The sequence below is a fragment of the Poeciliopsis prolifica genome, unplaced genomic scaffold, assembly GCF_027474105.1.
Source record: "Poeciliopsis prolifica strain line A6 unplaced genomic scaffold, Auburn_PproV2 SCAFFOLD072, whole genome shotgun sequence".
Taxonomy (NCBI): Eukaryota; Metazoa; Chordata; class Actinopteri; order Cyprinodontiformes; family Poeciliidae; genus Poeciliopsis; species Poeciliopsis prolifica.
In genome coordinates this window covers 557161-580955 of record NW_026562447.1, presented here as the reverse complement: position 1 = coordinate 580955, position 23795 = coordinate 557161, and the positions used below count along the sequence as shown (strand labels likewise).

Here is a 23795-nt window from a genome sequence, read left to right as displayed (position 1 = left end):
TAAACTTTTGAGTTGGATTCTAAAACTGGATTACACATTTGTTTAATTATGAATAATTATAAATAATCAAACCTATATAATTTGTTTGAATTGGGAATTTTTCAAAAATTTTAATGAAAACTTCAGATATTGTAAAAATAATCCATACCATATTTGTTTACTAAGCGGGTTTTAGAAAGACGTTAACGATATATTGAAAGAAGTACATTTATAGCTTTATTAGACATGTGCACAACCATCAATGGTGTTTACAAAAGTTGAAATTATACAGCGGTGTGAAAAATCACAGTGATCCTCTCTAATAACCAGGTATCAGAGAGCTTCACTGCACACTAAATTATTATGTGTTGGTTGAAGTGTCAAATTAAATTTCTGTGTAAACTTTTACACGAGTATCTTAAAAACATAGATCAATCCTGTCTGGTCATCTAGCACAAGAACCTGGTCATTAACTGATAGTTTGTGCAGATTTGTGTTCAAGTTCTATTTCATTGACTGAGATTGCTCTCTATGCTGAGCAACACTGGTTTCCTGCAAAAAGTAAATCAGATTTTGAGCCAAGCAATGGAAGTCATAACAATGATTTGTTTTGTTTTAGCACCATAATTTTTTTTGACTGACAGACAAACTAATTGCAAAATTTTGACTTCTCGATAACATGAAATATGCCAGATGCTGACTTCGATCTTTATAGTATTTGGAAAATGTCCAAAGAGTTAAAACTGCATCTATTTAAATTGCTCCTAAACTTGATAATTGGCTGATTCATATGCACATATCTCAAGCAAAACCATATTCAGCAGCAAAAACCAGTAGTGTGGAGGAGCTGCACAGATCCACAACTCTGGTGGGAGATTGACTAGCCTTGTACTTTACAAATGAGAATTTGAACAACAAGCAGCAAAAAGAAAGCCATTAGTGTAAATAAAATCACAAAAAAAAAAAAAGGTGGAGGACCGCCAATGTCAAAGTTCATTGGAGGATCTGTGGCACGTCTTCATCCAACCTGACTAAACTAAGAGCCAATTTCAAAATTGCACAACACTTTAGCTTGGTCTAACACGAAAGAATCTGAAGTTTTGTGGCTCCCACATGAAAACTTTCAAAAGATATGAATTACCTTGCCGACGCTTTCCCAACTCAGACACATATGCTGATTTGTGTGATTGTGTCACACAAGTAAACTGCCTTAGAAATATTGGAAAACCTCTTCTCCCCTCATGGAAAAAAATATATATATGTGTTAGGAGCTAGGCTTTAGTCTGTGGTTTGGCCACATTGAAACAGTCAGCACATTTTACCTTATTTCAAGATAGTTTCTTGGAAAGAGATTACGTGGTAACATTCTGTTTGCCCACTTCTCCTCAAAAAATCCCTTTGCATAAATGTGCATCTCATATTACAAAAGTGTAATTGTTAAACCAAAGGAGGATGGAAGTTTTTTCTATTTATTTATTTATTTTGTTGATTTAGACCAGAGTCACTTTATATAAAGTCAGAGTTTATTGGGAAAAGTTTCTCCCTTCCTTTACAGCCATTCTCTAAATGTAAACCTGGAATCCTACCTCTTGCCTTAGTGTCTTATCCACAGATTGAACCTGAAAATAACTTACGCTTGCACAGGGAGAACAAGTAAATTTCAGCAGAAAGGCAGAAGACTAGGATTCAAAGCCATGGCCTTTTTGCTGCCAACAACTGTGCTGTCATTCGGTCCTTTAACAAAACATCTGAATTTGTGCTGAAAATAAATTACACACAAGTGAGGTTATTTGATAATAAGGTAGTATTTAAAAGACATTTGTTGAATAGACTTTAATTTAGGGGTATTAGTTCAAATAGGTTTGAATACATGTGCATGCTGCACTTAACTTTTTAACTTAACACTTTATCAAAAAAATGTTGACTCTTTTTTTTTTCTAGAATATTCCTTTATTGTCTATTACTTTGTGTTTATCCAAAATCCTAATAAAATGCATTGAAATTTGTGGTAAGGAAAAAGGGAGAAAAATGTATGGGGTATTAAAGTGTCTGTAAGACATTTTAGAAAGTCTGTGAATGGGATCCTGAAAATATACCTGAAGGAAAATAAACTATTCAACTATCCTCTTTGAAATTAGAACTTAGTCATGAGGATTTGAAAACAAACTTGAACAACAAAGTTTCATTCAGAGGACATTTTGGAAGCAGTAAGACATATGGTTGAGCTGAGGCTGAGATATTTCAGCTATAAACAAAGGCACTGTCTCACTTCTGATTGACTCCAGCACAAAGATAAACACATTCATCCAGTCTTTGGCCACATCCTGGGGAGGCAGACTTCTCTTTGCAAAACCTGTGAATTTCCAGCATAGGATTGTAATTGATGACACCATGCTCATCCCTAAGCAAACGTAAATTTACCACTCTGACAAGGTCATATGCTTTGGCCATACTTTAAGACCCAATTGTTCACCCTCATGTCAGCACCCATCCGCTCAGAAAACCAAACATTGGAGAGTCAATAAGTAAAAGTCAGAAAAGAAACAAAAACAGAGATGGACACATCTGTCAGAGGACAAAGAACATCTGCATTGTATAGATGCATTCCTTGCGATGAATGGACTCAGTTTTGCTTAGTGGAAAGTTGTAACTCTAAACTCAAAGACAAAACCCACTGAAGAGTGCAGGGGCCGGGGGTGACAGCGGCTTACCAAACTGCCTGAGTGTCTTTAACAGGCTCCATAATGGACTGTGGTTGTATTTGGTGAGCATCTGTTGGGCCCAGTGTTTTATGGCCTGGTCCCTATTGTGTCTCCAGTGATGCTTGACGAGTGGAGGCCCAATGACTTGAGACAGAGTGAATGTCTGATCGTTTATTCCCTCCTTATGGAAAAACGAGCTGCAGCAGAAGCAATAAATCTGCTCTATGGCCTTCTTACATCAATGAATCTTTCCTTGTGGTCTTAGATTGAGGTTGAAAGTAAAGTGTTTGAGTTTTAGGACTAAAATGTTGAAACTAACAATAGAAAATTCCTTAAAGAACAGATATTTTTGTGGTTGAAGTTGTTTTTCTATGTATTGTATGACAAGCAGAATGTTGAAGCTTCCATTCAGAAAATTTAGGTTTGGTTTGAAAAACAGTTTTAGAAAAACATCTGAGGATTTTCACAAGACTAAGAGGTGGAGACCCCTCATACTGTTTGCTGAATGCCAGAGTAATCATTTCTTGTTTCATATCTGGCTTAAAAAAGACCATGTACTCTCTTGTCTGTCCTAATTTTAAGTGGTGATAATGTACCCAAAAAAAGTAGATCCAGAGATGGTGAGTAGATTAAGGAATTTTGCAGAAGAAGAATTTACTAAAATTTACAAGGACAATAGATTAAATTCAAACCAAAAATGCATGCTCTCAACTTATGGCAGTAAATGTCCCCCCATACAAATTATAATATTATCATATTAATGCCTTGCTGCTGAAATGTGATATTCAAATAAATAAATAAATCACATCAAAAAAGTAATTGTTGAGAAAACTCATGCAGACTTGACATCTGCAAGTTGCATGTGGAAATGGCTTCCTGAAAGACTGAAGACATGGAAAACTGCTTCTGCTGAATGTTGGCATGTTAACATTGACAATGTCTGCAAGCTGGCCGACTGTCAAAGAACTACCGGGACAAGGACAACAGATTAGACCTGCCCAAGGCTTATAAAAGGGCTGTAAATCCATCAGCAATAAATCTTAATCCTGAAAAGTTTGGAAGAATCTCCTCCTCACACTAATTTTGAGATATCAGTAGCGAGTTTAAAACCTAGAAGAAACAATTTTTCAAAGAAAGAGGACTCAGCTTTGTGCAACCTGCACAGATGTAATCATAAAGTGTGTGATGCAGAGCTCGGTCTTCTGATTCAGCACACTGCATTCGTTTCATACTGTTCACTGTCAGGATTTACTGGGCACACAGGAACAGAGGTTTCAGCTGACGGGATATCTAATGGCCGTGTCTGGATCTTTAATCTGCAGTGAGACCTCCAGTTTGCAATTTTAACATATAAATCTAGGACACATGCTGTACCAGAAGGCTAAACCTGTGAGTTATAGTTTCAGAATGCCTGCAGTCAGATTCAAATTCCCATATAGATCCAAAATAAAATGAAACGTACTATTTTTTTTATTTTTTTTGTCTTTGTTACGACCCAGCTCAACCAGGGGGAAGGGGAAGTAACATTAAAGAAACCTAGATGTTAAAGGTTTAACAATTTGATTTTTTTTGTTTGGGTTTAACAAAATAAAAAGGTAAAAATCAACAATAATCAAAAGGTAGGGGCTTACAACCAAAACCATGCTCATCCCTAACATAACATCCACAAAACAATCAGAGTTGTAAACCAAAGATCTTAACAAAGCAAAACTGCACCTTTTGTCCATGTTAAACAAGGTTAAACAAAAAACAAACTACAAATCTCTTGTAGAGATACAAAACCCCCACAGGGACAAAAGCTATTAAAGTTTACAAAAGTTCACAGAAAGACAAAGCTATTTAGTGCAGTCAAACACCCAACAAAGTGGCAAGCTGTCTCAACAAAAAAATCAGCTGCGCCTTCTCCCATGCTCTCTTAACCCAAAACAAGAAGTCATCCAAACACAAGATGATGTTATTATGTACAGATCTGATATCTAACAGGAATATTCCATCTGTGGAGTGATTGTCTGTAACATTCTGAACTTCCATTACTTTCTCACAACTCTATAAAAGCAACTGCAGGTGCCTCACAATAACACAATTTTGCAGCTTCAAATAAAACTGTCAAGAGTGGATAATCATCCTGAGTTTTCACTGGGGCTTCAGGATAGATGTATCATCTTTGTAGTTTTATTGAGATAATCTCCGCAGGTGCAAAGAGACCCTTGTGGCTGCACAAGTTGCAGACCCCTTGACAAAGTCCCCTGTTGAGTGACTCGCTGCTTCTAAATTAGAGAAGGACCCCTCCTACTGGACAAGATCGGTGTTGAGCTCAATTAGTGCCTGCAATTCACCGCCAACATGTCAGGGAGCAGACGAGAGTCATGGAAACATTGAACTTCTTACAGTCGAAGAAGAACTTGCTTAGCTGAGCAAAATGGCTGACGTTGAGATGGACATCATGTCCAGAAGAATGAATAATGGCAACGAACACGTGTAAGTTTTACTATGAAAACAAGTTCATATTGACAGCTACAGGATGCGAGCAAATTTGGGGTCTCAAATTAAAAGACAACCGTTTGTAATCAGAAAGAACAGCGCCGCAGGTTCACGTTGTTACCGGAGCATGCTAATGGCTTCAGCGAACTGGCTAATGTTCTTTAGCTTAGCTACACCTAAGTTTCCCTAAACTCCCGAGCAGAAAGTGTACGTTAATTATATTTATCAGTGTTTTCCTCGATTGAGCGTGTGTTCATATATTGCAAGTCTTTTTCATTTTAATTTTTGAGCACTTCATTATTCTATGTTGGCTTAGTTCATGTAGCGTGCTAGTTATAAGTTTGCTAAAGACGTTAGCATATCTAGGCTAATAAAACAGCCTTGGCGGTCTGGGTTAGAGGAATGGCTAACAAGTCAAGTTGACATGACAGTCCATTAGTGCTGGCGCTACACCTGTTGGTTGTAATTGATCCTATTGTTTATATTCTAGTGGTCGCTTTAGTTCCCGGTTAAATCGAGAGCATTACGTAATCCAACGCTTATTCTTGGGCGAGCAGTGGTTCGGCTTATAATGGCTTCGCTTATAATCTTTGTGCGCGATGAGCAGGAAACAGATAAATTGCACACTGTGATTTTGCAATGTATTTTATTGTATTTGGAAATAAATAAGCGTTTCCTTTGAATTACATGAATAAAGAATGGCTGCAAACGTTTAACATAAACAGAACGTAAAATCTTCTGTGAAATATAAGGCTTAGTTTTGTTGTTGTTGTTGTTGTTGTTTTCCCCCTCCAAATCTGGTACATTTTGGATTTTAAGTTAAAAAGTTAACCAAAAAGTTACAGGCTGTATCACAATACCAAAACCATAAAGAAATAGGTCAAGATTAAGGTCCTCATATTTTTTGTTTTATCTGGAATTCATTTTCCACAGCATCCGACTGTCTCACATCAGACCCAATTTAGTGATCTGGACAGAAATATGTAAACTTTTGTCCTGCCATGACGTGCAGTTGGATTCAAACATGTTTCTATGGAGACTGCCTTAAACAGAAATACAGCGGATACTTACTTGAAGTAGAACATTCTCCGTGTGTACTTGCAGCTCCAAGATATCTGTCCTGTTACACAGGAGATAAGTCTGCACAATTTCAGAAAATTCTTGAATTGCGATAGAATTTCAGAAATAGCGATATCTTTAATATGTTTCCAGTCTTCAGTGACTTACTTGAAGTATTAGCTTTATTAGGTTTTTATTTCTTTGAAGTTCAATTCAAGCCATTGGAAGGTTCCTCTATTCGTTGTGTTATTTGTATTTTTCAAATCAAAATGGTTCAAAGACATAAAATCATTTGCATTTGTCTAACATGTATAAAGATTTTATGGTGAAATCTTATTGTTTCACCATAAAACCTGTGTAAATCTTTTTTTTTTTTTTGCCAATTTGTCTTGCACTACTTTGAAGTTTTTTTGTTTTGCAATCTTGAACTTCTCTGTCAGCACTAATATTTTTGTCTTGAATAAACAGAAAGCAAGACCTGGAGACAAATGAGAGGAGTGGAAATGAAGACAGTGGAGACTTGTCAGAAGAAGAAGGGGAAGAGGTAAAAACTAAGACTGGTCTATATTTAATTAAATGTTTAGAATTTGAATTTAGTGTCTGCATTCCTTTTGCCACACATATTTTTCTGGGATTTCAAGAAAATTAACTTGAATGGATTTAGGTAAAACTAAAACAGCAAACTCTACAATACTGATCTGTTGTTACTTCACTTTAAGTTCATATAAAATGTATATAAGCTTGAAAAGTTGACAGATATTGGTGTGGGACAGATTATTTAGCTTGAAAGTAAAATGAATCTTCCTTCCATGATTGTACTGATACATTTTAATCCTTTTATTGTCCCCATCGCAGGAGCAAGCTGGCACTAATGGTGAGAAGACCGAGGAAGGGTCCAAGCATCACAGCAGCAGTAGCGGGAAACACAAGAGGAAAAAACACAAACATCGCAGCAAGCACAAAAAGCACAAACACGCAGCTGAGGAAGACAAAGACAAGAAGCGTAAGCATCGTCACAAACATCGGAAACATAAACGCAAAGAGACCTCTTCCCCCGCAGAAGATGCTCCCTTTGGCTCGGCCGGCAACAGAAAAGTGGAATCCTCTCCATCCTCCGGAAACCCAAGTCTGGACGACCGGGCTGTATTGGAAGACTTGGAAAAGCAGAGGGCCCTGATCAAAGCTGAACTGGACAGCCAGTTGATGGAGGGAAAGGTTCAGTCTGGTATGGGCTTGATCCTGCAGGGATATAACTCTGGATCCGAGGAGGACGGAGAGGCGAGGTTCAGAAACGGAGAACAGCGTCCAAGGGGTAGCTCAGGTAAACTTATATCTCCCAGAGGGGAAAAAAGTGGGAAATCTAGAAGGGACTCAACAGATGGTAGTAAATCCATCTCCAAGCGTCGCAGCCGGAGCAAGTCTGCAGATAAAGCTGCTAAGGAGGCAAAGCCGGACAAGGGGACCAAAAGCAGCAAGGAAGCTGCAGTTAAAGACCGAAGCCGAGCAAGGAGCAGGTCAAAAGACAGAAAACAGTCAGCCAGCACGGATCGCTTCAAGGAGAAAAGGAAGTCCAATTCCCCTCCCAGCTTCAGGAATGAGCAGAAGGTGAGTCGCACCGACAAGCGTACGCCTCCTCAGCGAGAAGAAAGACCAAACCAGGACAGAACGAGCAGACGCTCCAAATCACCAGTCCGAGAACGGCCGAGTCGCTCGGATGGTGACCGTGACAAACGGCCGGCTAAGTCGCCGTCCAAGGATGCTTCACTGGGGAAAGAGAACCGCTCCCCTCACAGACGAGGAGCCCACAGCCCAGCAAGAAAACGCAGCGCCTCCCCCCGCCACAGAGACACCCACCACACCTCGGCCAGCGCCTCGGACCGGACTTCAAAACATTCTCCACCTAGAAGGTCTCCGCCCAGGAGAGCGCGCAGTCGCTCACCGGACACCAGGAGAAGGGAGGCAGACAGACAGGACTCTCCTCTAAGGTTGGTTAGCAACTGCAAATGCCTATAAAATATCACAAAAAATGACATGTTATTAATTCAAATCAAACAGAGAAAGACATGTTTCAGAAGTTTATTTCCGTTTATTTTGATGATTACATCTTCAAAAAATCTGAACTTTACATAAGACCAATAAAACATGATTTTCAAAGATCGGTTCTGCTCCTAACTTGATATGTGTTCAGCAGACCACCATTAACATTCTTTATGAAAGAGTGTGCTGCAAAAAGTCATTTCTGAAAGAACTGGCTATTTTGTAATTAATGGAAAGAAAAACTGGTGTGAAAAAGATGGAGAAGAAACTGTAAAATTGGAACTGAAGTAAACATAGCAGTGTTTACCAGAACTGTGTTACACATAAAATCCTTTTTTATTGGTTTCATGTAAACATCCAGCTGGGCCTTCCAACAGCAAAAAGCTGTAAGCATGGATCATAACTATACAAGGAGACATAATTTCTCTTTCAGAGACGTGTGGATTAAAACGGTTCAAATTTTTAATGCTGAAGCATTTTAAAAGATGACCAGGGGTCAACAAAATGGAAGATTTTATCAGATTTTATTATTTAATAAACTAAAGAGCATCAAATCCACCAGCTAATGACCAAGAAGCTTTGAGTGAGACCTTTGTGACGTGATGATTGAAAGGAAATATTTTAATTATTTAGAAGTCAATAGAAATGATCTGATCTGAAACTTGTGTTGAAAGCACTAGTCAGGTCAAAGATAGAGGTTCTTGAAAATTTAATAGTTCAAAGATCTGAAGACAGAAACTTTCTTCACAGAAGAACTACAGAGGGTTTAAGCTCTTAATTACTGATGGATTGCAAATTATAATGCTGACAAAACAGTAGCCCAACCTTCTAAATATTAAAATCAAATTCTGTCCTGTGTCCTGGTTTTCATTTTTAAATGTTCTTTCCTGTACCTAAAATGGAAAGGCCTCTTCATTTCAAAATCGATATAACTTGTCAAACTTTCATTTTTTAGATTATCAACCTTAGCTGGAGTAGGTTATAAATGGAATGTCGTATGATGATGGTGGATTCCTTCTGTAGAAAGCGATCTCGGGCTGATGCCGGACCACTCGGAGACAGAACACGGGAGAAGAGTCCCAGGTCGATGTCTCGTCGTAGAGTGAGTCGCTCTCCTCTGAGGAGGAGGTCTCCGTCGCCACCACGACGCTCTCGCTCCTCGCCTCGCAGGCGAAGCAGGTCTCCACTCAGGCGCAGGTAATTCCTGCTCATGGTTTGACTGTGAATTCATCCTTTGTGGTAGAAAATATTTTTGTGCTTTTGGAAAGCAGCTTACTTAATAGTTGCGTATAATTACTGATTACTAAATCTGTCCATGCATGAATTGCAGGTCTGATGAGAGAGACCGGTATGGAAGACTTCGCCAGTATCGGCGCTCAACATCCCGGGATCGGGAGAGAAGAAGACGGCGCAGCAGAGATGAAGACAAGTTCAAAGGAAGCCTTTCAGAGGGAATGAAACTTGACCAGGAATCCTCAGACGATGAAATGTGAGAAAAGACATTTCTGATATGTACATGCACTACTGGCCTAATAAATCTGTTCTTTTTGGAAAGTGTTTCTGTAAAGAACCTGGTAGGTGACCACATAATTGATTACTTATTGGTTTTATTTGGTGTTTGCAGGTTGGAAGACTTTGAAGGTGAGGAGATAGATGAAGAAGCTCTGATTGAGCAGCGCCGTCAGCAGCGCATGGCCATCGTCCAGGTCTGTTCATGTCCACTCTGTTCTCCACACACACATCTGCTGATTGTTCAAGAGAGGAAGCTGACGGTTCTTGGATTGACCCCTTCTTCCTCCTGTTGTCTCCACATAGAAATACAAGACAGCGAACGAGGAGACCAACATGACGTCGGAGCCCAGCAGCCCTCAGAGCAGCACACGTAGCCGATCACCTTCACCCGACGACATCTTGGAACGCGTCGCCGCCGACGTCAAGGAGTACGAACGGGAGAACCTCAACACGTTCGAGGCCAGCATCAAAGCCAAGCACAACCTCATCGCCCAGGAGAAAGACGGTAAAGCCCCTGTGGAGATGACCGAATGAGCCAATCAGCCGAGTCGTCTGCAACTCCAATGATAAAATTTAACTATTGGACACAAAAGTCATGTTATTTTGACCTTTGTTTCAGGGTGGAATGAATACACAGAAGATAACTTCTATGATTTGTTTTTAATAGAGATTAGATGAAGTCACGGGGTCAAAATTATTCATACAGGTCGAAGTATAAAGATTCATTCCCGTTTCACATTCTAAAGAAACCAGCCTGTTTAAACTCGTGGTCAAATATCCAGACGGGTTAATGCTGATAAGGGACTTTTGACCAAATATTTATGTTACAATTTGACCCTGCATGTCTAATTTTCACCTCATTATCGTCTGTGAAGTAAGACTTGTTGCAAAAATGTCACACGGATTGTATTTATTGGACAATCATTAAAATAAACTTTTAAAGGCTCTGAAACACATTTATGCAAGTGTAGAAGTAATTGGGTGTGAAAATCAAATTTTTTGACATTTTTGTTCCCTTTTAAGTCAAATTTTAAGCATTTTTAGTAGATTTTGGATAATAATAAAACTTTATACTACATTATCTGCAGTAGATTAGGCTGATTTTAGAGAAGCAAAAAGAGAATTTTCTGCTTCCACCAGGAAACCTTCCACTTTTAAGTTGAGAGATAAAAAATAGGGCATTTTTAATGAATGCAATGTAATATTACTAATTGACTTTAATAGGTAAGTTAGAAAAAAAAGTTACCAAAAGAAAAATAATGAAAAATGTTCTATATCATAATTTCTACATGTTGACAAAAAAACAGGAACCAATTCAGACAACTAGAAGTCATGTTTCTTTCTTTGATTATATAAAACTATTTTAAATATAAGTATATTAATGTAATAATTTCTGACATATAATTTACCATAAAAATAAATGAGAAATTGCAACCAAACATCATGATTTTGGACATCAAATGTGTCTGCAGCTTTTCTCAGCTTTATTTCTTATTAGAGGCAGAATAACACTGTTACAAAGGTTAGATATGGAAAAAGAAACAAGTAGACAAAAATAATAATTTAATCAATTTAATGTGTAATAGACTACATTAAAAGTCGACGTGTTATAAGTCGTAGTAAACAGATGGCTTGATCTGTTTGAAAAGTGCAGCATTGTGAGGCAGGGATTTTAATTGAATATCTTTTTCTGTCATGTGTTCATTCAGTTGCTGGCTTGTTTTCCAAAGCCTGGTTGTGTCTGCTTCCTGCAGCATGTTTTGAGCTCTGCAGAGTATGTTAATCAAACACAGATTTACTGTTTTATTAAACGATGTGTTGAGCTGAGCAACTCACCACCTCTCCTTCTGGTTGCTGTTTTTTGTTTTGTTTCAGCAGCCAACCCAAAGAAGCCTTCAGCCCCCGACATGTTTACAGAGTCAGATGACATGTTTGCTGCTCACTTTGATGTAAGTACTCGAGTTTTACTCGCTTTGCAGCTCAGCAAAGATTTTTTTTTTTTTATGATTAACAGAAAAAAAATTAATGTGGGGGGCTCAGATGATGATTGGCTTTTCTTGTATCTGCAGAGCGCCAGAATGAGAGCAGCAGGTGTCGGAAAGGACTTCAAGGAGAACCCCAACCTCAGGGACAATTGGACCGATGCTGAGGGATACTACAGTAAGTGCTTCCAAATGCTGAAACGACCGTTTTTGATCCTACAACTTAAAGTCCATCGTGTTTTTGTCATATTCTCTGCATGTTATTCTGTATTTTAGGCAGTAAAGCAACTTTGTTCACATAATAATTATGTTTTTTTGTCTCTATCTTTAGGGGTAAACATTGGTGAAACATTAGACAAGCGCTATGACGTTTATGGCTACACAGGCCAGGGTGTGTTTAGCAACGTGATTAGAGCCAGGGACACTGCCAGGGCTGGCCAGGAGGTGGCAGTCAAGATCATCCGAAACAATGAGCTCATGTGAGTCACATTAGTTAACTGCAGCTTTAGGAACTCAAGAGCTTTAAAGTTATTTGTGTATTGACAGTTTTTGGTTTTAGTGTTGGAAAAGCATAGACAAAAATTAAAGCATTAGGGTAAAAAAGCATGCATAACCCTAAATGTATATAAACCAAATGTTTGTGTATCATGTCAGATCTTAAGATGAACATATTTATGCATTGATTTCACATTACAGCCACAAACTTTGGAGTATTTTATTGGAATTTTATTTGACAGACCAGCAATTTAATCAATTAGTTATCTGTGATGAAAATGTGGCCGTTTTTTTATTACAGATAAACAGCCATGTTTTTGAAAAATTAGATGAAATTGTCCCAAGATATTTGGAGATTTGACAATTAAAAAGTATGAAGTATAAATATGTTCTTTTTTTATTATGCATCTGTAACACACATGTTTTTGGTAAACAGGCAAAAAACTGGTTTGAAAGAGTTGGAGTTCCTCAGGAAGCTGAACGATGCTGATCCCGACGACAAGTTCCACTGCCTTCGCCTTTTCCGCCACTTCTACCATAAGCAGCATCTTTGTCTTGTTTTCGAGCCTCTGAGGTACCGAGCGCCAGCTTCCCCTCTTTTCCTCTTGCATTACAGTATTCATCTCATCTCAATTGTTCACGACTTGTATCTTGTGTAGCATGAATTTGCGAGAGGTGCTGAAGAAATACGGCAAAGACGTCGGGCTCCACATCAAAGCCGTTCGATCGTACAGCCAGCAGCTCTTCTTGGCCCTCAAGCTGCTCAAACGATGCAACATCCTCCATGCTGACATCAAGCCAGACAACATTCTGGTACCATCAACATTCACACTCTGTCATATTCAAAATAGCATCTATACATATTCAATGTCATTGTATTGTCTCTTAAATGAAAGGTGAACGAGTCCAAAACCATCCTGAAGCTCTGTGACTTTGGCTCTGCATCACATGTTGCTGACAATGACATCACACCATATCTGGTCAGCCGGTTTTACAGAGCTCCAGAAATTAGTAAGTTGCACTGTTTTTATGATTTTACAATAAATAAAAAAAATTAAAGATTCGAGTTTTCTAAAATAATCACTGTGACTTTATGCTACTGCAATAAAAGAGGGACATTTTAAGCCTTTTGCTCGTCTTTAACAGAGCCGCTAGTAAGTTTCTGTGTGACCCGGGATTTACCAGCTTTCCTTTTCAGTCATAGGGAAGCCTTACGACTACGGCATTGACATGTGGTCAGTTGGCTGCACTTTATACGAGCTATACACCGGCAAAATCCTGCTTCCTGGATCTTCCAACAATCACATGCTGAAGCTGGCGATGGACCTCAAGGGCAAGATGCCCAACAAGGTAGCGTTGCATCACGTCCCTTCAGTGAAGTGAGAAATGTTGCTGTTCTTTGATGCAACTGTGTGGATCCTTTTCTTTAGATGATACGTAAAGGCTTGTTCAAAGACCAGCACTTCGATCAGAACTTGAACTTCCTGTACATTGAAGTTGACAAAGTGACTGAAAGGGTAAGATGATCTTAAGATTTATAGTGCTTTGCAGAAGTATTCATCACCAATCAACTTTTTCTTGTTTTTCTTCATGAAAAAAACACATTTTAGTAAATTTTGTTGATCTTATGATAAACTAACACAGACTGTAAAGTAGGACGTAAATTACAAAATGTTTATATTCATCCCTACTTACTCTGACACCCCTAAATGAAATCGAGTGCAACTCTGAAAGAGAACATTAGCATTCAAGATTTTTCCTGATATTTGTTGTGTTTTCTGGAATTAAATACTTGTTTCTTCTGTAGTGTTTGTTGCAATTATGAGAAAGAATTAGGTTCGAAATAACAATAAAATTCAAATAAAATTTTGTAACACATCAAAGTAACTTTTCTAGAAATTGGGGTCATTATTCAGGTATTAACTGAGGTGTTGCTATGCTAATAAACTGCTCCCAGTTGTATAAATACCTGGTTGCCACAGATATGCATCACAACAAATGCCTGAAATAAGAAAAAAATTAATAAATGAGGGCAATAGTCCTTTCATTGTTGCACACCATCCTGGACCAAAGGAATAATTATCCAAACATGCAATGGGTTAAACCAGAAAAAAGAAATGAGCTGAGCTGTTCCAGCATGCTCCCTCCTTGAGCTGCAAAATTCATATCTGTTTAGAATTTTCCTTCCGCTCGATAATTCTTTAGTTTGTGTTGGTCCACAACATAAAATCTCAGTGAAATATGGAGAATTTTATCATTATGACAAAATGTTAACATGTTGAAGGGGTGATGATACTTTTGTGCTTTTATTTCTTGCTTTTTTGTTGTTTGTGTTTACTATGATCTGACATGTCTGTGGACCAATAGGAGAAAGTGACTGTAATGAGCACTATGAACCCTACCAAAGACCTGCTGGCGGAGCTGATAGGCGGGCAGCGTCTTCCTGAAGACCAGAGGAAGAAGGTCATGCAGCTGAAGGACCTGCTGGAGAGCACGCTGATGCTGGACCCAGCTAAGCGCATCAGCATAAACCAGGCTCTGCAGCACCCTTTTATCCAAGAGAAAATCTAACGCCCTTAATGCCACAAACACTCCAAGAGCCAACTGGACAGAATCAACCACTAAACCAGCTTTGTAAGGGACTCTGCAGCAAGGCGTCTGACCTCTACAGATTTACAGAATGTCATCTTTGTGTTTTGTTTTTTTCCTGGTCTGCGTTACATGTTTTCTTGTAAATAGATCACTGCAACGGTAGCCATTCTGGACACGCTGACTTTCTTTTGGTTTTCTTCATAAACCCTCCCCTCATACGCTGCAATACAGTTGCAGCGTATTGCAACTGTATGCAGACTTTTTATTTAACGGGCACTGGAGTTACAGATGTTTAAAAGAAAACGTATAATTCCTGTAAATATTTTGACATCTATTGCATCATACAATATCGAGCAGCAGACGGTTGAATTTTGTCGTAGAAGCAGACGTCATGTTTCAATCTGGCTGTGGGACGATGCATGCTTTTTGAATGTGCACCCTCTGTACTCTGTATGTGGTGCCAGCCTGTGTAAATGCTCCGTGTCTGCAAACCCCACGTCCCACATGCAACGGTAAACCGCACCGACTTCATCCCATGCTCTGATACTTGACCCAAATTGAAGGAAAAGATGCATATGCATTCTTGATTAACTTTAAATTTCTATTTTTTTTGTGTGTTTTAATCCTTTTCCTTTCCTTCCCCCTGCACTCTGGCTACATCCTGGCTCTAAAGGCTCTCACATTCAAGTGCCTCCAGTATGAGCCTGGTGTTTTATGCACCAAACAATGCTGGCCTGTAGAAGCCACACCTGTTCTCCTCGCCCTCCAAACGTTGTGTGTATATATACAGTCCACAGTTACTGTCCTTTCCTGTATCTTTAATTCGTTTCTTTACATCCAGTGGTAAAACAAATCTTGTGATTTCAATAAAGAATAGTCGTGGAAACGCTGCTGAAAGAGCACCTTCAGTATCAAATGGCTTTTTAGTAATAAAATGTTTCCCATTATAAACTCGTATTTTTTGTTTTTTTGTCATGCTGCATCACACTTTCTGATTAACTCAAGCGGTGATAGGTGATATGATCACAGGTTTTAATATTAAGTTACATTTAAAACATGAGTTATGCGCAGTGATCTATTCAGTCTTTTTCGGTCAATTTTAACTATAGCTAACAAATAATTGCAGAACACAAATGCCAGCCTATTCAATAAATGAGAATACTATTAAAAAGTTAATTTATTACAGTAGCTATATTCTCATTGTAACATGGTAATTGCACAGACTGATTTTTTAAAGCTTTTTATTTCTGATAATTTATTTCCCACTTACAACTAATAACATGACATTTAAGATTAAAATTTTATGTCAGACTAATACAGAAATATGGGTGTAATATAGTGTATGTTTAATGCCTGCTGAAAGGTTATTTTAAACAGGAACTTTTAATCTGACAAGTTTTTGGCACTTTGCTGAATGAGGGACTGGTGCGCTTCACACAAAGCAGAAGAATAGGTAGAAATATTGAAGCAACATATTAAAACATCAGACAAGAATTTAAATGAGCATAAATACGATTGAGTGGCATAAGAACAAATCTATGGACTTGGTGCCAAAGACAATTTGTCAGTTGAAACGATGTTAGTAAAGAAGTTGAGATACAAACATGACTGATACACATGACAGCAGGAACGGGTCAAAATTCCAGGAAAGTAGGTAGAAACTTGTTGAAGAAAAACAAAAACTCATGTTTTGGAGGAAATTCTACCAAATACAAAATGCATGTTAAAAAAGAAGCCATTTAGCTGCTAAAAAGTAATTTTGGCCATTTCCTGAAACCAGAAAAAGTTACATTTAACTTCAAAAAGTGAGAAAAATAAGAAGTGTCTTTTAAGGACAGTTTATGTGAATACCTACTTTGGCTCTATATGAATCCCTCTTCTTAAATGTAATCACTGGAATAAATTAGCTTTTGATGATATTCAGGTTATTGAGATGAACCTTTAAATTTACTCAGGATTGCACATGTGTTGAGCTCTCAAGGAGTTAAAAAGGTGGCCATTTTGCTCCATTTCGAAAAGTAGGGTGATGCAGGGTCTCTCTGTACTTGTACAGAACGTCCTAAAAGGGGCCTCTGATAGCAGCTGATGGGCCGTCAACCTCAAGGGTCTGTAAATACACAGAGGCTGCAGTGGGAGAACCACCGGTAAACATGTCAGCATGAATGACCTGATTGGCTAACAGCTGCTGGCTTTAATCTCCACATGAAGAGATGATGGCATGGCTGCCTTTAATGTGAATATGTAAGCAAACTAGTCATTTCTGGATATCACATTCATAAGAGCAGAGGCCAGAGACTTACTGAGCTCCAATCTAATATTGTAATAACTCAGAAGGATCAGAAGAGGGAGTCAGAGATGGATCAGAACTTAACTGGGAACATGTCAGGAGTTTTGGTTTTTGCATTACGTTGCTTCACAAAACCTCAATAAAAGTAGTAGGCTTAGTCCTTGTCTCAGCCGCCACAGGTTCAAGTTCCGGACTGATGACGTTCCCTCCCTCACTGTCTGACCAAATCTCAAAATAAAGTCAACTGCAGAAAATAAAACCTTTAAAAAATTGTAAGTTTGAGCCTGATCAGGGCATAATAAAAATAGTTCCCAAAATGTTTTTCAATTGGGGAAGTCACAGGTTAAGTTATCAAACAACTGCTAACTGCAAAATTCAATAATCTTGGAACAATTATTTCATTCTTATTTGGTTCCCCACCTCAGTTTGTATGTTTTACACTCAGTATCAGGCCTGGATGTTTAGTAAGGAGGCTCTGCAACATCTTTATCTGATTTTGTTGAAGATTTGCTGCCCCATTTGGTATTAATTATATTTTATGTGACTAACATTCATACTTGAACATTTTTATGATGAAACTGAATCCTATGTTCCAACATGCATGAAGGGAACGCTTTGTCTTTGTCCAGTCTGAGCACTTCAGCTTGTCTTTTCACAATCCAAAACTATTTTAAGTCTCTCATCCTAAACATCTCCTTCAGTCTGAATCAGCTTGAAACCCGCTAATCAGGGGAGCTGAACGCTGCAGATTTTGGTTTAATCTGACAAGCAATTTAATAGGCAGTAAGTGGGGATTGTAGTAATATTTGGGCTTTGTGTGGAACATGATCCGTGTTTTTACGTTTGTGTTTTATTCAGTTAGAGCTTCAGCAGCTCTCTGCTGATAATCACAAATGATCATAGCTAACTTAATTTGTAATCAATAAAATCAATAGCTGCCTGTTGTGCAAGAGGTTGCGTTCTTTACAGTGCCCTGGAAAAATATGTCAAATATTTGTCATGCAGCTAAACAAATGTGAGTATATTTATAGTTTATAAAATTGTTTCATTTATTAAAATAGCATTCACTCTTACCTCCTTTCTGTGTTTTCCATATAAGCATCTAACATTTACAGTTAGATTTTCCTTTGGAAGAACAATGGTTTAGATCATTTTTGTAATCTGTCTTTATAATCCAAAACTGTCACATGAAAAAAAAATTCCCAGAGTCTAAAAATATATTTTAATTTTTTTTTTTTTTTTTATTAAAACCATACAAACATTTGTTGTCAGTTATAAAAGTGTGACGCGGTTCTTCTGGCGAAGGTGCAGAGCGCTGCAGCCAGATCTGCCCCTCCTCTAACTGAGGGGGGCCTGGGAATCCTTGATTTCAAAGTTCTTTATTGGTCCCAGGATACTCCACGTTTCATTTGCTAAATCTACAGAAAGAGTATTTTATTTACATATATATATATTTATATATATATATATATTTATATAAAAGCACAATAAATGTGGAAACTTGGAAAATAAAAGAAAAAGTACAATGTATGTTGCAAATCTTTACTTTTCAGATATTCAGACTTTCCTTATATAAATGTTCTCTTTAATTTCCTTTTAGGTTTTAAAGTTTCACCTTTTTCTCAGTATTCACAATGGAAGATTGGCAGTGATCTCTCTCGTTTAAGGCACATACCTCAGCCCATTTCCTTCTACCAAAGGAAATGATCTCTACTTCTTGGAAATAACAAAAAATAGAACTCCAATGCACAGCTACAAAAATGGCAAAAGTACCCAAGGACAAATAAAAAAAAAGAAAAACATAAAAAAAACACTTTTGTACCTCATTGTTCCAATGTTGAATGAAAGGTAAACTCCTCAATAATCAGTGCGCAGCGGCAGAAGACTGCAAGGCAAAACTAACACTGCTGGACAAAGTCTCTGCAATACTTGATGGCAGTAAGCATTAGGGGTGTGATAGCACACGTGAAGTTGGTACAGGTACGCCATGACAGCACAGAGGCAAATGCAATATGTTCTTTCAGTATTTACTGGTAAGATTTTTGTACTGGCAGAGGATAAGCAAGGACAAAAATATTGAAGTTATTTTTTAGTTTGAAAATAACTTACCTTAGCATCAAATAAAAAAAGGTCCAAAACTTCCTAAATGCAAAAAATGCTTCCATTTAGTCTTTTTAATTTAATTTGAAAACTTAATTCCAAACAAATGACAAGACAGAATAACTAGGTAACTTCTCCTAATTTGAAAACTCTGGATCAATAAGCATTTAATAGCAATTTGCTGTTTGAACACGAGGTGGTGCTTGTGATGAACTTTGGGAAAATTAAAAATGTGTCTGAACTACACAAAGCATAACTTAGGTGCAAGGAAGCTATTTTATTTCACGGCCGCCTGTCAGCTCTGTGTGTTTCCATTATGGGGTCCTAAATAAGACAGCTGGCAGAAATGACGCACACTGAGGCTGTGAGGCTCCAGCCCCTGAAGGAGTCTTGCTGCTTTTCCTATAAGTGATCCATAGAGTTCCCCTAATACAGCATTATTCTTGTGTTGTTTTGTAGTGGTTGAAGTATAAAACCTAAGAAAAGCCTCTCCAGATGGTGGAAGTGTGTAACTAGAATAGATCGTAAAAGACCTGAGCAATCCCAACTCCCGTGGATGTACATGATGTCAAATGTATAAAAGACATATAATACTGCTTATCATAAGCCCTCTGTGATATGAACAACTTGCCAATGTTCATTCTTCATTGTTCCCATATCACTGGAAACCCTTACTCTCCACACTGCTAATCTTCAGAGTTATGCTTGTAATTGTTGCCAGCCATTCTTGCATTGATTTGGTGAGGAGTGCTTTAGAAAGTCTGTCAATCTATTCATCTTTTCTCATAGTATTTAACAAAAAAGCAGTAAAAAGCTTCTTTGACTAGGAGTGGTGATCACCTGTGACTGACCTATGTGACATTTGACTGCGTGTACTTCAAGTGACGTCTGTACCATGGTGGCTCAAGGGCGTATACATGAGCCATCACACCCCTAGTACACATTATACATTTTAAGAGCTTTGGAGAAAACAATACATACAATTTACAATCAAACAAAAACACATCATGTTTACAGGACCTCTATGCTGAAGACCTTTTCATGAGCTAAGACATTTCAAAACCATAGAAGTACTCATATCGATCCAGGTAACCACACGCAAAGCACCAAGATGTATAGAACAGAGCGTCCGTTTACAGATCAATTCTGAAGAGTTGTAAAATCCAACATCAAAAATCGAACCACAAACAGAATACAAAAACACCTCTACAAACACTTGTGAGTACCTTACCAGACTAACTAAAATAAAGCCATTAAGATATCAAGTAGACAACGATCTACAGAGGCTGAAGACTTGGAGTTGTAGTCCTTTTTTTTTTCGTTTGATTGGGAGGGGGTTGACGAAAATACCACTTGGTAAAACTTGGTCAAAGCACTGAAACATTTTACAGATTGACAAAAGCAACACAAACAAATGAGAATATAGCACAAATTAAAACTATGATGTATAAAGTTGTCCGCAGGGCCTTTCAAACTGACGACCCATGTCTCAGCCGCTGTGTGTACCTGTGACGTTAGGAAGGTTGGCACGTGGGGCTGGTCTTTCTAGTCCTACAGACAGTGTTCAAGGTTTTACTGGAGTTACATGCATTTTTACAAACAGCTAAAACGGTGACACAATACTGACTCAAGGAAGATGAGCTTTGTCTCACCAACAAATACAAAGAAAAGGGCTTCCAAAAATAGCCTTGATTCCAGAAAAGGAATATAATTTTATCTGTACATATTCATGGCACATCCCTGTTCTGTTGGGGATGATATTTTCCTAATATAAAATGGTTTGGGAACGGTAACTTCTTATAAGGTTCCTTTAATTGCCACTTCGTGTGTCTTAATCTTCACATACACCAATTGTTTTCCTCTTTCTGTTTTCATTTTACATCCCTTTTGGAGGAGAAAGTGGAGAGAAGGAGCAGCTATTGCATTATAGCTAAGAACTTGCTCTCCTCAGCGAGGGTGGTGAGGAGGGAACTCATGTCTCCAATGGCCATGTTGCTGAGACCGGGAGCAACACTGTTGAAGGTGGTGGATCCTTGAGGTGTGGTGAGGCGTGATGAGGTCCTAGACAGGCCCTGGAACATAGAGGGACTCAGTACCTCAGAGACCAGGCTTCCCTGATCGTAGCCGTCCTCCAGGATGGCGGCAAAGTCCAGATTTACACCTTCGTCTAATATTCCTGGAACTTGGCCATCAACTGTGCTACTGACTAGATCTGTACCAGGGGAGGGAAGGGCATTTGTGGTTCTGTTGCAGCTGCCTGGTCCCTCAGATGCTGCCATGGACTCTAACAAACTCTGCTCTTTCAACACAGGGAAGGAAGAGGACTTGCAGTCGGCTGGTCCATAAGTAAGACAATCTGAAAAGGTTTGTACCATGTTTCCATGATCTAGGTTCTCTAGTTTTAGCCCTGATACATCACACACAAGAGAACACTGGTCTCCACTCCTCTGTAGCTGTTGGGGTTGGCTGGGGTGTTGGTCGATTTCATTCGGCTGTGGATTGAAGTACTGCTGGGTTTTGACTACATTTTTGTAATTGTTTATTGGTGGATATGGAGCATGTACTGGTTGATTATGATCTGGAACGGTTCCCTGGGACAAGTTGGGTACACTGTCCATGGAGGCCCTGGTAAGCATGAGATTGTTTCCAATCTGCCACATGGTTCTACTGTTGTTCTGTTGGAAATGACTCTGTTTCAAAGCCCCATTGGACATCTGCTGTTTAAGACCTTGAGGAAGAGCCCCATTGATACCCTGTGAGATGTTAGACATGCTGGTACCTCTCATCTCCATGCAGGAATTGGGCAGTGTCTCCAGCTTCACCCCATGGTTAACATAACTAGTACTTTGCGACTGGTTAGCCTGTGGGCAGCTGCCGTGGAAATCCACAGACACCTGCTGGGGAATCAGTGTGTTTCGTAACCTGCCAGTTGATGCAGTTGTTGGCTCAGGCCACCTTTCGCATTGCATGTGGTGGCTTTGTAACCTTTGGGGAGACCTTTCAACACTACCTGAGCTTACTTCATTCCACTGAATGGGAAGCTTACTAGGACTCTTCCTCTCTAGTATCTGCTGTGGCTGGAGATAGTGAGATTCAGGGAAGGTACAGTTTACCCCTGCTTCCACAGCGGGGTAGGTGTTGTCCCTTTGGCTAGAATCTATTTGCCCTTCATTTTGAATGTATGAAACACCACCCAGTTGTTCTTGGGAATGCAGATACTGCACCAAATCATCTGGCAAAATATCTTCATCTCCAAGAAATAAGCCGGCTACGCCATCATCCTCCATTGCCAGGGCTTCCAAGGCTGCATTTTCTGCAATGCTGCCAGTGTTTGATGAATGCTGCAAGCCTCTCTGCAGGTTGCCCTCTGAGCGTGTGTAGTTCTGAAGGCTAAAACTTCGATATTCAGCTGTAGTGTTATGAGCCAGAGGGGGAAGAGGATTGAGATTATTAAGGCTGTTGAATCGTTGAACTGGAGGCAAACTACAAGTTTCAGGAGCCTGTGTCCGCACTGGGTCACTCGCCCTTCGGTTTCCATTCAGAGTTCCCTCGCCAGGATAAAGAACCCTCCTTCTATAACCTCCATGCCCCATAAACCCATTGTTGTACCTTCCAGGGTCTTCACCACAACGGGGTGGTCGGACTAAAGGCGGTAGACTATGATTGCTGCTACCCTCCTCCATCATGGCCATGCGGGTCTTCAGACTCATGCGTTCCATGTTGGGTAGAGGTGTTGGGGGTGGGCCGCCAGTAGCTGCTGCATACTTTGCCTTAAGGCGGTAATGCTGCGCAGGGGTTAAATTGAGCATTCCTCGTGACCCACCTCCTCCTCCAAAGCCAACTCCTCCTCCGCCTCCACAACTCCCACCTGAGAGTGCTCCAACGCCTCCTCCTACTACTCCACCGCCGTACTGGCTAGCCTCACTGGATCGGCGGGAGGCATCTGTGGAGATGGGGTCATAAGAGTCACTGGAACTGAGATTGTGGAGGCGGCGGTGGCGCTGGGACGGCATCATGCCATCACCCTGGGAAGCCTGGCTGGAGCGCCGGCTGGAGAAGCAGGGAGAGATTCCCGAAGAGCGTCGGCTGCTGCTCAGGTAGGCTGAACTGGCGGCGCTCCCGCTGCTATCGCGCCGGTCTTGGAGCAAATTGAGCACTGTTAGCTCCGTGCTGGCCAACTCAGTGTGAGCAGGTGGCTGAGGAGCAGGCAACCCCCACTGCCTGCCCAAGCATGATCCTGAGAAGAGCGGAGAAAGAACGTTAGGAAGGCTTTAGAGAAACCAAGGAAAATGTAGTGTGATGAAAGAAACATTACAGGAGGATTAGAGAGAAGAAGCCAAGAAAAGTTAAGTGTGGAGAGATCTCTCAAACAGATGTTACCATGGACAACTAGCTGCAATTGGCCATGAAACATCATATTACATGCTGTTCTCTCTGATATGATGTACATCTTGATACTATTTTGCAGTGGAACAGAACCTCTTTCAACATTTGTTTTTCCTCAACCCTTCAGGCAGAGCCAGTAAGATGGGAATCAGAATCATTCAGCTCTGTAAATTCTGACTACAG

General features: G+C 39.5%; 2 protein-coding genes across 5 annotated transcripts in view; one reads left to right on the top strand and one right to left on the bottom strand.

Annotated features, from left to right (window-relative positions):
* The first annotated feature begins 5072 nt into the window (after nucleotides 1-5072).
* On the top strand, nucleotides 5073-15790 carry prpf4bb (pre-mRNA processing factor 4Bb). Of its 2 annotated transcripts, none has more exons than XM_055020958.1 (16): nucleotides 5073-5159; nucleotides 6690-6765; nucleotides 7077-8206; nucleotides 9282-9455; nucleotides 9589-9747; nucleotides 9883-9964; nucleotides 10074-10275; nucleotides 11649-11719; nucleotides 11840-11930; nucleotides 12084-12231; nucleotides 12684-12821; nucleotides 12907-13060; nucleotides 13144-13258; nucleotides 13446-13597; nucleotides 13678-13764; nucleotides 14615-15790. In XM_055020958.1, exons 1-16 carry the CDS (start codon nucleotides 5101-5103, stop codon nucleotides 14816-14818), a joined length of 3042 nt encoding a protein of 1013 aa, XP_054876933.1. In that variant the 5' UTR covers nucleotides 5073-5100; the 3' UTR covers nucleotides 14819-15790. The 2 variants fall into 2 exon arrangements, with proteins under 2 accessions (XP_054876933.1, XP_054876932.1); XM_055020957.1 differs by having other exon boundaries at nucleotides 11646-11719.
* A 2553-nt stretch (nucleotides 15791-18343) lies between these two features.
* gli3 (GLI family zinc finger 3) overlaps nucleotides 18344-23795 on the bottom strand; it is a 116538-nt gene continuing 111086 nt past the window's right edge. For all 3 annotated transcript variants that reach the window (XM_055020922.1, XM_055020924.1, XM_055020923.1), the window contains exon 15: nucleotides 18344-23463. In XM_055020922.1, coding sequence (XP_054876897.1) covers nucleotides 21143-23463 — 2321 coding nt within the window. In that variant the 3' untranslated portion in view covers nucleotides 18344-21142. The remainder of the gene's footprint in view (nucleotides 23464-23795) is intronic.